Below are 13577 nucleotides of genomic sequence, written 5' to 3'. Positions count from 1 at the left end.
TGGGTAGAAATATGGGATATAATAAGAAAAGAATGTGCATTTGATCTAGGCCCGTTATATAAGGGACATCAAAAATCGTAGAATTTTTTTCTTTTCTAAAGTTTATATATATATATATATATATATATATATATATATATATATATATATATATATATATATAAACATAAGTCATCGATGAGGCAGTGTAAACATGGTGAATGAGGTGAGAACAGTGCAAAGGAGTACATTTTCTATCATATGCTTTTGAAGGTGACACAGACCCTCTACAGTTTGTAGTAGTTCGTCTTATATTGGCTTAAAGAAACAAAGTTTGATTGGTGTTGTGTTTATTACAAAGGCGTAAAATCAGGTGACAATTTCAGCAGCAAACTTTCATCCTCTGAATGGCAATGTAATACATTGTTCTCAAAATATACAATCTAGTAAGTGGCTCAGACTCATTAAAAGAAACAAAAATATTTCTAATTTATAATACCTAGAGACTATGTAGGGTTTAGAGGTGTTCGTCATTTGACACAGACTCTGTTTACATGTGGGTTACCACATAATTAGGTGGAAAACAAACTTCCGATTTGCAATGTGTCAGCACACTGTGGTGGTGTTGATAGACTACCCTGTGTCGTACTGGTATATTTGTGTGGTCCTTTAGAGTTAATGCATGAAGAAAAATGCTGATGGTATATTAGAGGGTCATATACATTTGTGATGCGCCACAACTATTAATGAAAAGTACAGTAGAACATGACAACTCAATGCTTATGAACATTGCTCATTTCCCGTCACATGCAAACCCTGTAAGAGGTGACATACTGGCCTTCTATTAAGAATTAATTTGTGCCTTTGTGCTTGTGGTGGTTCTTATTCATTTACAACGTGATGATTAATTTAAATAAATATAAGTGGTTAAGGAAACTTTTTCAAACAAAAGAAAGACAATAAATAAATGAAGATAACGTCTAAGGCGCAGTATTAATATTACGGACGAGGACAGGAGCAACCGAGGTTTATTTTAGAGGTGATGAATTCCCAGTACTTAGAGATGCGTGTGTAGACTCCTGGGTATCTGGCCCGAGCACATCCTTGGCCCCACGACACCACACCTGTAAGAATGACACATAACTGGGTTAGATGACCAATTAAGCAGTCTCTCTTAGATGAATAACATACTTTTTTTTTATCAGATCATGAAATAGCGTATTGTGCTGACATTTTACCAGACGAGCCCAAGGTCATGTAATCACATTGCCTAATAGGGGAAAAGGGAAAGCTGAATCGTGAATGGATTTTTGTGTGTATAGAGTCGACAGGCCAATACTGGCACAGGTTAGGTTTGTGTTCTGTACGATGTCATTACTGTAGATGTATTGGGTGTGTGTTCTAAGACGCTTTGTGAACCCTGTAATCCTTTTGCCCTACCGCTCACAGGGTAAGCATAGGGGTGCAGAATGAATTTGCCGGGGATACCGTCAAACATCAAATCTCGTGCATGTTATCACTGGCACAGGCTGAGTTTGTGTGTGTGTGTGTGTTGGGATGCTGTCGATGCCATAGATCAGATGTGTGGTCTTAGGATGTCATTGACGACATGGGTCAGCCCGTGTGCAAGCTTAGTGTTGTGGGTTCTTTTGGATGAAGATGTGTCATAAAAACAAGCTATTTAGTGTAAATGAACAAAACAGCAGATAAAGTTATTAATACTATTCAACATACCCACATACATAAGATAAGCGAGGAATTTTGATACATATGAATTTATTAATCTAATCTGGGTTAGGCTTAACAATAAATATTTTTAGGTTAAAGTTGGTTAGGTATGGCGGCAGAGGATGTATTGGCCCAGACCAGCCCATCTCACCCCTACCATTTGAAAATCAAGGCTGGATTTTTAGTCTGATTGAAAAGAACATTACTTTAAAAATAATAATTAAATCACTAAGTTGTATGAGAAACATTCAAACAATAGATGATACTGTGGCAAGGACTTCGTATAGGTGAAACTTAGTAAGTCTTAAATGAGAGATGTAAGTATATGGTTATATGCATTAAAAAAAAAAAAGATATTTGCAGACACCTGTATCAGTGTCAAACGACAAACTGAGTCAACCAAAAATACTGAGTAACCAAGACTCACCAATGATATCAAAGCTTGCGCCATTATCAAAGACAAGAGGTCCGCCGCTGTCACCCTGAAAACAATACAAAAACAAAATATATTAAATGATATAGAGCAACAGGTTGTTTTTGATAATGGAAGAGTCCATCAGAAAATCGTAGATCAGTGTGATGAGTAGGCCCCATTATATGTCATAAACATTACATTGATAAAGTGAGAATTTTTTCATCTTTTTCAAGATGTTCTTCAGTATTAGTAAAAGTGTCAATCACCATAACTCAACCAATGGTCACCCATTCCTTGATGCCATACAGTGGTCGATTTATATTTACCTGGCAGGCATCAATCTTGCCCTCGGTGTACCCAGCACACATCATGTTGCTGGTGATCTCCTGTGGCTTGTACTTCGTCGTCTTACACTCGGCATTGCTCATGATAGGGACGCTCACCTCACGCAAAATAGTGCTGGGTTTTCCATCCTCGGACTGACGTCCCCACCCGGCTACAATACCCATCTCGCCTACGTAGTCCCTGTCTGTTTAGATTAAAAAGAGGAGTTAGATATCGCTCATAACTGTATTCACGCAGTTACATCAGCAATCTGCGTTCATCTGAAGAATATAAGGATGCAACTGGAGGGGGAGGGCCAGGATGGAAGTTCGTTATGTACAAAGTGGTCAGACAATCAAAATACCTCCAAAATATCTAAAAATTATGTGTTCTTTTATTATACCAGAGAAAATATGAAACGTTTGAATCAATCAATCACGGTTTATTGAATTTAGTTAACGTATGTGTACGACTTACCCAGTGATTCAGGGAGACACACGGGTCTGACGTATTTGGTGATGGTGACCGATTCGTTGAGAAGGATAATGCCAATGTCGTTGTTGAAAGAGCGACGTTCAAAATCTTTATGAGCCCACCATTGTTCTGCTTTACGGACCTGGCGTGTAGCCTCGTTCGGGTTGGTTTTGTTGTACATGCCAAGCACAATATCCATAGACGCCTTGGTGACCCTGTGGTCAGTACAGTTATGAGAAGCCTGACTTCATCTTTAGGTCCAAGGAAAAATGTGCAGAGCTATCTATTGTAAAGGGAAGCAAAGAAGTGCCAGTCTGGGGCAGTAGTGGAGCGGAGGTTAGGTGGACATTGGAACAACAGGGATGCGGCTAAGGAAACAGTGCTAGACTGGGGCAACACTGCGGTGGGATTGAAGGAATTGTGTCACATTTCAATAACAGAGGGATGAAGATAAGAGGAAAGTTTCTTCATAAAAAGAACAATGACTGTAGAAACAGAAAAACTGAGGACAAGGATCACTGCCTTACAGAATGTTACATGCTGGTATCTGAAGCCAGAGATAAATGTTCAAACATTATTACTCAAGAGATTCAAATCAAATTGCTATGGAACCCATCTCAATAGGAAAAAATTGCGAAATAACGGGACAGTTAAGGAATGTTTCTTATTGAGTGACAGACTAACCTCTTGAGACAGTGGGCAGCGGTGATGAGATGTCTGTCGGTGACGAGGGTTGCGCTACAGTACAGCTTCCTACGGTGGAAGAGGGACACCAGCCACGGGTACTCGCCCGGTGATGTCTGTACTCCGCCCACCACTCGTCCGTCACGATTAGGAGTTCCGCAGGCTAGACACACACAAGGCACCATTCGTTAATATCATCAGTGATTATGTGTAAACAACCCAACAAATAATTATCTTTGTGACTGTAAAGGGAGGTAAGGGTGCTTTTGACTGGGAAAAAAGGGATTATTGATTGTGGTGGAAGGTGAAATGTGAGGGCGACATGGCAACTTATTATTATGGACAGTTTCATTGTCTGCAATTACACTGAAAATCAAAAAGATACAGTGGTAATTTTCAGAGCAGAATTAGGAAAGTGTTGGCAGAGGGAAATTAGGGGATGAACCAGCAGATACTTACTGAAGGCTTTGCACACTCCGTCACACATCATCCTCCTGCGGGCCCTTAGTTCTTGTCTCTGGCTCTGAAACGAAAGAGGAAATACATCAGAACTTTCTTGTGAGTTTATTTATTATTATTATTATTATTATTATTATTATTATTATCATTATTATTATTATTATTATTATTATTATCATTAGATTCATCACCTTCCCATCGGCGGCTTTGTAATTCTTTTAATAAAGCTATTAATATGATCGCGATATATGTTTTACACAAGTTTCTGGGTGGTTTAGAGTATACGTGATTTCTGGTATCGTGTCCATATACACCCTGCAGACTGTGGGCTGTATGTAGCGATACTGTTCCATGTTGGTTGGGAAGGTTTAACTTAGCTAAGCAAAGCATTGTTCCTTGTGTACATCAGAGGATGGCTAGAATCTATGTCTGTGCTTTGAGGCTTCGCGGGAACCAAGTATACGTTCCAATTCTTACCACTGCTCATGTCTTGGATATGTCTATAGTGTGTCCCCGTTGTCCTCTAGTTTCTGCCATATTTTTTGTCCAGTGTGGGCGGTACTATCTTGATTCACTGGCGCTCTTCCACCGGAAAGATAACATAGGTCACGCCGCATCAGTATCCGCCCGGACTGTCGCTATCCATACCATCATACTCGCTTTATGAAGTGCCTGAGGGAGACTAGCGGAAGGCCGTTTGCCCAGGGAGTGCCCTAAGGTCACCAGCAAGCTGCCCTCTCTCACCACTCCACCGCCAACTTTCTCTGCACCGCTGCTGCTCATCTCTGACTGGTACACCATTCCTCGCCACAAAATCATCGTCCAGCTATCAATATAATCAGACCTGGCCTTTTGGACCATTTGGTTCACTCCGCATACACTTAGAACAGAACTGAGGCGGTATGAAACGATTATATTTCCGTCCATAAGCACAGGTGAGCCTAACTGCTGGAATACACAAACTGGCTAACTGGCTAGCTTTGCGCGTCTGGCCTATAGACATGAGCAATACATCAGCGTCCTGGTGCGTCAACCGCACACGGGTGACTGCATGTGATATGGCAGGTGGATACAGAGGAGCGACGGCAAACGTGATGACACTGACAAGTGAGTTCGTCCGTGTTGGTGCTGGTGTGTCTGTTGTGCTAGGCTAGAGGGTCACTGGGTGAGTGGCGCCCTCCCCAGCAGTCTTACCTGAGGCAGAGGCGATTCCTTTCTCTACATGCAGTTGATTTCTTGCTCATTTTCAAGAGAAAGTTTAAACAGAAAGCTGCGTATTTTCTAAAAAAAAAAAAAAAATTCTGCAGATCATTTGGCCTCGTTATATTTCTCCTAGGATAGGAAAAAGTCATGAGTTTTTAGTGGGCGTACACTGAGCGACTCCCAAAACGAGCCGAAACGTTTTTAAACAAACACTTGCACATGATTTGCTTGCCTGGTAACTCCAGTGGGCCATCTCGTGAGCTGAGTAAAGTAAAACATCAATGTCAATGTTTTATCAAGATTACAAAGTTGCCTTTCATTTCACAACTTTGCACCAATGGATCGTGCTTATGCTGAGTGGCAGTGAGAAAGCTTCAAGGATGTAGGTATGGCGACTTGCCCTTTTAGGTTAATAATCTAGTATTATGTTACTGTTTTTTCTCCGTAATGGAGACGTTCATGACCGTCTGCGTTCCTACAGGGGTGGAAGGCGTAAGCCATGTCACTAGATAAGAAAGAGCAGAGGTGAGGCTCGCTCCTCCTTAGCCAGGGTGTAGGAAGGAAGAACTTAAACCAGACAGAAACATACACCACATTCCGTAGAAAAAGGTAACATTATCAGCATCAGTACATGAAAGCAAATGCTTGAAATATGAAGAAATCCGTGCAGTAAATGTTAGGAAGTGACCAACATCAAATAACACGGTGAAAAGAAAGAAAATGGAAAATATGTGTTAAAGGAAAACGAAGATATAATCTTAACATGACAATAGGGAAAAGTCGTTTAATATTCATTTAGAACGAGTCACAGTGATACTGTGTATAAACCAGTAGAACCTTTGTTTCTGTTCTCTCCCACTGTAACACAGCCTCGTTAATACCCAAACAGGTAAAAGAAAGGCAATGGTTCACTCCTGGCGTCGTCATCATCAGGAGCGACCAGGCGCCTGTAGCGGTCACCTGCATGCCTTGGCCCTCATGATAATAGAACTCCCACTAGTGTCGGGCGATTCAATTACATATGCTTTGGTTTAGAATGGCACTTGGGTATATCAGTTATTATGTCCCGTTCCTTCCTGGTGTGTGTGTGTGTGTGTGTGTGTGTAAATCTAACGCCTCGCACTAGTCTCTTGTCTAACTCACGCTTCCATTAGGTGTCGACTCCGAACAACACAAATTAACCATTATTTACACCAACATCATTGCACAATGATTCACCAGTACGATAGATCCTTTCACATGCCTTCCCCAGTGGTTTGGTCTGCCACTGTTGCTGCGGTGGCCCCATGCCTTGCACCACCGCAGTCAGCCACACGTCTACCAGCGACATCAACAGTGGCTCATTATTTACCCAGTAAACTTGATTAGTGATTGGAGCGTGATGGCCACTGCAGCGACCCCCCTTTCCCTTGCTTTCCCGTCTCCTAATGAGATCCTCTGTCACCCCAATATTTCGTCGTTGTCACCATCGTGTATTCTTATTTTCTATGTTCTTCGTGGGTACTTGGGAGACATTTCTGCAAACTAAATTCCATGAGGGTGAGAGGCTATCCCCTCGTAAACTGTGATGAGGCATTATAACACGATCAAAACTGTGAAGATGGTCAGAATCAATTTATTAGTAGAGCATTGTGGTCTCAGGGCAGCGGACGCGTGTCGTGGGATCGTGAGGGCAACAGAAAGTAAGACTGCAGCGAAGGCACCAGGAGGGTCGTGATGGCAAAGCAAATTTTGTAAGGAGAGCGGGAGAGTCGTAAGGGCAGCAGATGGGGTTTCAGGATAACAAGGGGGTCGCGGAGGCAACAGTAGAGTCGTAGATAATGTCAGTTCAGGACCACTTCAGGACAAAACGTCTTATACGTCGTACTTTGATGTCATGATGATCTGTTAACAATACTGTCCACGTTATACTCAATGAGAGAAGACATATATACAGCATGCCTTCCCCTCTACCGTTGTCTCGAACACAAGCGAAGTAAAAGTAACAGCCGTGGATGCGTGACCGACGTGGTATGACGGAAGAGAAAGAGTGGATCTCTGTACACGTAATGCCAGATAACCTGTGACGTAACGCCAACCGCTGTTTACTGCGGCCGACGCACAGTGACTTACGGTTCGTCAGCTATAACACTAGTGCCCAAAGTTGAGAGGCTGCTGCTAGTTGAACCAGATTATGAAGTACATCCTCAGTTTTGTTATCAGAAAAAGAAAGCGTGGTGACAAATTCGTCACTGAAACAAAATCGGTTGGCTTTACAAACGCTGAGGTAATGAAACCCGCGCTTAGCACTCTCGATTACGAACGGTCAGAGACAAGGGTCATACATACTGTCAAGGTAAATGAAAAATAACGTTACATAGACAGAAGAGGAGTGACATGCCGTTACTACACTGGCTCAGCGAGTGGTTGCTCGGTATAGTACTCATACGCCGATGAAACGGAGCTAATGCTAGTCTAGGTCGAACAGATAGTGCCAAGCTCATGAGGATGTTGCCATCTCGGAGGCTTGAAGACAGGTGTCTCAAAATTTAAAAGCGACTCCCTTAAAACGCCTAGCTATATTTCGGAACCATGGGGATGGGAAACTTTAGCATTAGGATCAAGTATGACTGGGGGGGGGGGGCATTCATTTATAATGGACAAGGTTCTATTTTGATAGCTCTTTGTGACTATATATAACAAAATAAACTTGCTTGAAAACACGCTATTTAGATAGCGTTAGAGGTAAACGGAGAATTGATTCGTGTAAAGAACATTTTTCGTACAAAAGGTTATCATTTTTAACTACCATAATGTACTGCCTTAATGATTCCCCAGACATTTTTGTTTTTCGCCTATCATTTTTATATAAGATGTGACCGGATGTGATATGGTTGCAGATTACTGGCACAGTATATTCTTGCATGAATTTCTAGTTGTTTGCAAAAAAAGAAAGATTGACCATAGGATGGTGAAATTCTAAAATTTTGTTTGTTGACGTTAGGAATTAGTGTTTCAAGAAAGCGAAACATTCACAAGCTGATGTTTTTATGTTTATATGCATTTGCGAAAACTTAAGAGATTTCTATCTTAAACACGAAAGCGTATATATATTTGTTTCATGTCTTTTCTTATAAAAATTTTGTTGTGGCTACTATAGTAGAATTATGTATTTTTCTTCTATTCTCGAATATTTGTTAAATATTTTTACGGCGTGTATGTGGCCGGACATCTGGGACCTCACCTACTAGGAACAAATCATATTGCTTCTGATAGAAAGGTAAGAACTTATTCGTAATATGGACTTAACTGACTGGAAAGGGATCTTTGTATATTCGTTTTATGGACGATAGGAAGAGGATCGTTTTGAAATGTGTCATAAATTGATAAGTTTTTCTTTGGCGTTTGACATGTGAATACACTATACATATACTTTTTGAATTCCTTTCCATTTTTTTTCAATGGAAAATATTATAAACTTGTTTTATTAATGATCGATAGGGTTTTTTGGAACGTTGGGTGATTAAATGTAAATAAATTGATAGCTTGTCGGTTGATACTGGTCTTGAAATCCAATGGCTGTTATATACAATCTTTTTCTACATTTGTGGCTAGTATATTCCTGTATCTGGCGTTAGATATTGCACCTGAATCTTCATCGTAGTATGCTATAGACGGCTATAATCCGCAGATACGCATGTATAGGATTAAACGAAGGATGTTACTAATGAGAGGAAATTTACGTACGTATTTTATCGAAACTGTTTGAAAAGCACATAATTGGGTGCCTCATTGAAATGACTTAAAATGGATACCCAGTCATTAGGTTTGCGAAGGCTCATTCGGCAGTTACATGGAGTTAGCCTGATTTTTAGAGTTCGGCACCTTTGATGCATATTTTGTGACGAACTAGAAAATCTATAACAAACACATCTCGTATAAGAAATGGGAAAAAATGCCGTACAAACAGTTGAAATGTTTGGGATAGGCTTTAGCGAATGGAGCCGGAGCCTGAGTCTTTGTTAATGGTTCCTATCGTAAACGGAGTTGGGTGGTTATTTAAGGCTTTTATGCCCATAAACTTCTAGAGTTAATAAAGCCGTTAAATCACTAATAAAAAAAAAACTTGAACACCCTTATGGTGATCAGGATAACTCCAGGGCCGTCTACGCTCCCTCCATATTTGACCCATTTGTGCCTTCTTCCACCAAAGTCACATTAACGCGTCAGCTGAGTTAGTGAGGGAGAGCTGTGTATGACCGGCGTGCTGCATGCTAGTCCTGCATTGAGAAAGTTAATGATCCCTGCCCACGAGGCTCAGCCAGGGTGGAACTTGCCCAAGCCTATTATCCGTGTTCCAGCACATACGCTGGTACTCTTCTAGCTGATGTAACATACAAATATGTAAACACAATGTACGCTAAGAAAGTAAGTGTTCAACCTTGTGATTTGCTTACAGGGTGGGACAAGGGGTACGCCCTTTATGTTAGAGGCTGCCACGCCTGCATTTGGCGCCACATGTTCTCTGGTTCAGGAAATTTCTGATACAAAGAAGTTATTTTACTGAGCATAGGACAATAGTGATGTGGAGAGGAGCAGGGATTCAAGTCAGGTGAAAACGACGAATGTACTGGTGTGCATTGGTGTCGACGTCCTAGTTGTCATGTTGTGCTGGATACGTTATTCGTGTATGTACGTCTGTGGATATGCACGTTATATCATGTTATCTTAGGATCTCTCTCTCTCTCTCTCTCTCTCTCTCTCTCTCTCTCTCTCTCTCTCTCTCTCTCTCTCTCTCTCTCTCTCTCTCTCTGTGTACACGTGTGTGTGTGTGTGTGTGTGTGTGTGCATAAAATAAGGGAGAGGTTTCACCTTCGTGGGCCAAATCTTCGGATGTGTAATTACCCATTCATGTGTGCTCGGGCATGTATATGTTTGCGCGTACATGCAAAGTAATGTATGTCTTACTTAACATTTCACATAGAAGCAATTACTTCTGTGAATATGGTGGATATTATTTTCTTGTTTAAATGTTGAATTTTTACATCCCTAATTCCCCTAACTGCCTGTGATGGACCTTATATAGCTGAGGAGGACCACTTTCCCTTGACTACCCCACCCGGCTGCTTGACGTATGTCAATTGCTCTGAAGGAGAGCTCAGCTAGTAATTGCTTTGTGTAAGAGGCCAAGTTGATTATACTTTTCAATTTCATGGCGCAAGAACAGCCACCTCCAAATGCATTGCTCTTGTTTCATATGGGTATTTTGTGTACAAAGATAAAAAGTCCCAGTCACAAAGCAATTCCTTTGTATTTTCCAAAGGAGGTAGGCCACGACAACGCAAAATGTAAAAAGAGGAATAAAACAATCAGAAGTTTTGAGTTATTAGGAAAATCCTCATGAAGTAATTTGGAATGTTCACACTGAGCTTTAGATGTGTTTATCGAATTTAGAACTCTTCTAAAAAGCGTATATTGGGAGTGTGTGCGAAAGAAAAAATGAAGCTTTTGACGGCATAAGCTAGAAATTGACACCATCCCCTTTTATCATAGTCTGTAGACCGTTAAACCCCCGATTTTCGATTTGATAATTATTGTTATTCACAGTAACTTGAGCTGGATGACAACCGTGAGATGCCAGAAATTTTACCCCGGGTAAAATCGTACATATTACATGACCATATTTCTTCGCGGAACGTTTCTTTTTTTATAAGCACTTTGTTGGAATGGGCCATATTAAGAAGATATTTATAAATATTTCGCCAGTGCTCACTTACGACAGAAATATGAAAGCTACCATAACAATATGAAATGAAACACTTTATACGTGTTAAAACTACAAGCACATATAATACTTTAAGTAGCCTTAAATAATCTTCCAGTAAAACAAGGGTTATAGAACCAAAAGATGTTACTAGTGTATGTTAGAAATGAAAAAAAAAGTCTTTCGTCTTCGGTTCGGTGGGAACTAACACGGCAATGTTTTTGTGCTGAAGCTGGTGGGAGAAAAACACCAGTCATTGCGGCCACAGTGATGCATGACATGCTCAATGCTAGTTCGGAATAACATTGAAGGTACTAAACACGTCTGAGAAAAATAATGACCACTTGCAGGATAATGGGATTTGATCATTTAACTGTTAATTTGTTTCCAGAAAGTAGTATTGTTTGATCACCCTTTTCCCAGTCCTATGGGCCGCGTGTAACAAACGTTTCTACTAAATGGGAGATTATGGAATCAGTGGGGAAATATAGAACTCTAGACATCGTTTTAGGTATGACTTTAGAATTTGGAACCCACAGATATTGCGCTAATATTCAAGGGTTTTGGATAAACTTTAAACTTACCTGAGCAGGACTAAGAAGATAGGCGAGCAGGACGAGCCCGCAGAGCAGAGCGTAGTTCAGGAACTTCATGATGTAGGCTACGACGAAGGTTAGCTGGGACTGGTAGACTCACTGGGGTAGAAGCTGCTGCTGCAGGTGAATACACAGAGGATGGGTGCACGTTGTCTGGCACTCTCTCACTCACACTAATAACTTTCACTCTCTGGCCCGCCATATAAACCCGCGCTGAGGAAGGAACGCGGGTGGGCTCGGGATGTCGCCCGACCAACAGCGTTCGTCGTTCTCTCGACCCACACGCCCGCCATATTACTACATTGCCATTGCGATCATTAAACTCCTTTTTCTGTAGATTTGGACCATAGGTTCAGAATGTTTCTATATATGATATTCATATTTTTGTATTTCAATAAATAAAAGAGTAAACAGGCGCTGTTAGTGACAGTCGTGACGTAGATGCCGGGCGGCGGAAGTTGAAGGTGAGGTGGGCGTAGAGGACACGAACGTATTGCCACATCGGTACCCGCGACCCTCGCCCGCCGTCATCATTGGTTGTATTCATGTCGCCCGCTGTCATCATTAGTTCATTAGAGTAGATTACCCGTTCGTAAGGCTACGGTATCCTTCCCGGGTGCTTAAGTCCTGCATGCGATGCCCAAGACTTGCCTTCTTTACCATATACCTGTATTCATTCGCCCACTACCCACTAAATGCTCAGCATTATCTTACATCCATCGCTAGTTACTATATGTTCAGTAACATGTGCGCTTACTGTACAGTGTCTTCTCTTACCTATCCCTCAGGCTGGAGTCATTTTTCGATGAACGTTATGCAGGGATATAGTACTATACAAAAACCAAAAATATGAAATTATTAAAGTGACCAGCAAGTTTCGTGTCCGTCTGAAAATATAGAATAATAAGTCTCCTCCTTTCATTTGGATCTCGGAAAGTATTCCGAGGAATGCTGAATTTTCCTTTATATTACTCTCGGGTCCCCGAGAGACTGACAACCGTCCAATTATAACGTTATATTTCTCCAGTAATTTTGAAAGAAGGTAGCTCCATTATATTTCTTAATTAGGAAGGAATGTTAAAGGTAATTTAGGAAGAACATCTATCGGCCGAGAAAGAACTGATCAGATATTTGATTCAGTTACATTTCAAGTGTGATGACCGACGAATCGTTTATCGCTAGGCTTTCCCCAGTCGCCATCATACATTGATTTCGTGAATGATGGTGATAGGCTTCCCATCGATATGTTCATTTGGTGTACTTCTAAGCTTCCCAAGATAGGCTTCCCATCGATAGGTTCATTTGGTGTACTTCTAAGCTTCCCCAAGATCTATATGTTAATTTAGCGCGATGACAAGCTCCCTCCACATACACATACACCTGGAATAGCTAAGGTGTGTGCAAACATACATAGGAGTTAACTTTGTGCACCCACTGAACTGTATAGCGTAAGATGATTTAGCGCGACTAGTTTTGCCTCAACCCTGTTTTGTGCGCCGGATATATCGTGTCTGTTGGGAATGGGAATCAGAAAAAATATCCGTTGCTAAAGTGTGAAGCAGAAGTTAGCTCTTTTGTGTTTGGGCTTTGGTAATGGAATTATTTTGAAAGAAGTGTCTGGTGTTGTTATGAAAGTGTGATTGCCGAGCATATTCAGGTGAGATTTTTACTGTGCAAGTGTTAAATGTTTGTGGTGCTAGGCAGCGGTGATTGTTCTGGGTGCTTTTTTCCTGTGTTATCTGGGATGGCACACACATACACCTGGCATAGCAAGGGTGTGTGCAAACATACATAGGAGTAAAGACATAGTACGTATATACCAGGTTAAGAAGACGGGGTTACACGAGTGTCAACTTTCTCCGTAAAACACAATAGTAATTACAAGTAGTATTCTAGATCACACACATTATATATATATATATATATATATATATATATATATATATATATATATATATATATATATATATAT

At 41.0% G+C, this 13577-nt stretch overlaps 1 protein-coding gene across 1 annotated transcript; it reads right to left on the bottom strand.

Moving 5' to 3' along the window:
* Positions 1 to 312: 312 nt before the first annotated feature.
* LOC139755884 (venom protease-like) lies at positions 313 to 11797 on the bottom strand. The gene is made up of 7 exons (XM_071674587.1): positions 11594 to 11797; positions 4064 to 4127; positions 3605 to 3767; positions 2924 to 3135; positions 2449 to 2651; positions 2135 to 2189; positions 313 to 1103 (listed from the first exon to the last, which is right to left on the bottom strand). The coding sequence occupies exons 1-7, from the start codon at positions 11660 to 11662 to the stop codon at positions 979 to 981; spliced, it is 891 nt and encodes a 296-aa protein (XP_071530688.1). The 5' UTR covers positions 11663 to 11797; the 3' UTR covers positions 313 to 978.
* Between the last annotated feature and the right edge of the window lie 1780 nt (positions 11798 to 13577).

Source organism: Panulirus ornatus, chromosome 20 (genome assembly GCF_036320965.1).
Source record: "Panulirus ornatus isolate Po-2019 chromosome 20, ASM3632096v1, whole genome shotgun sequence".
NCBI lineage: Eukaryota > Metazoa > Arthropoda > Malacostraca > Decapoda > Palinuridae > Panulirus > Panulirus ornatus.
This window is presented reverse-complemented; position numbering and strand designations above follow the sequence as displayed.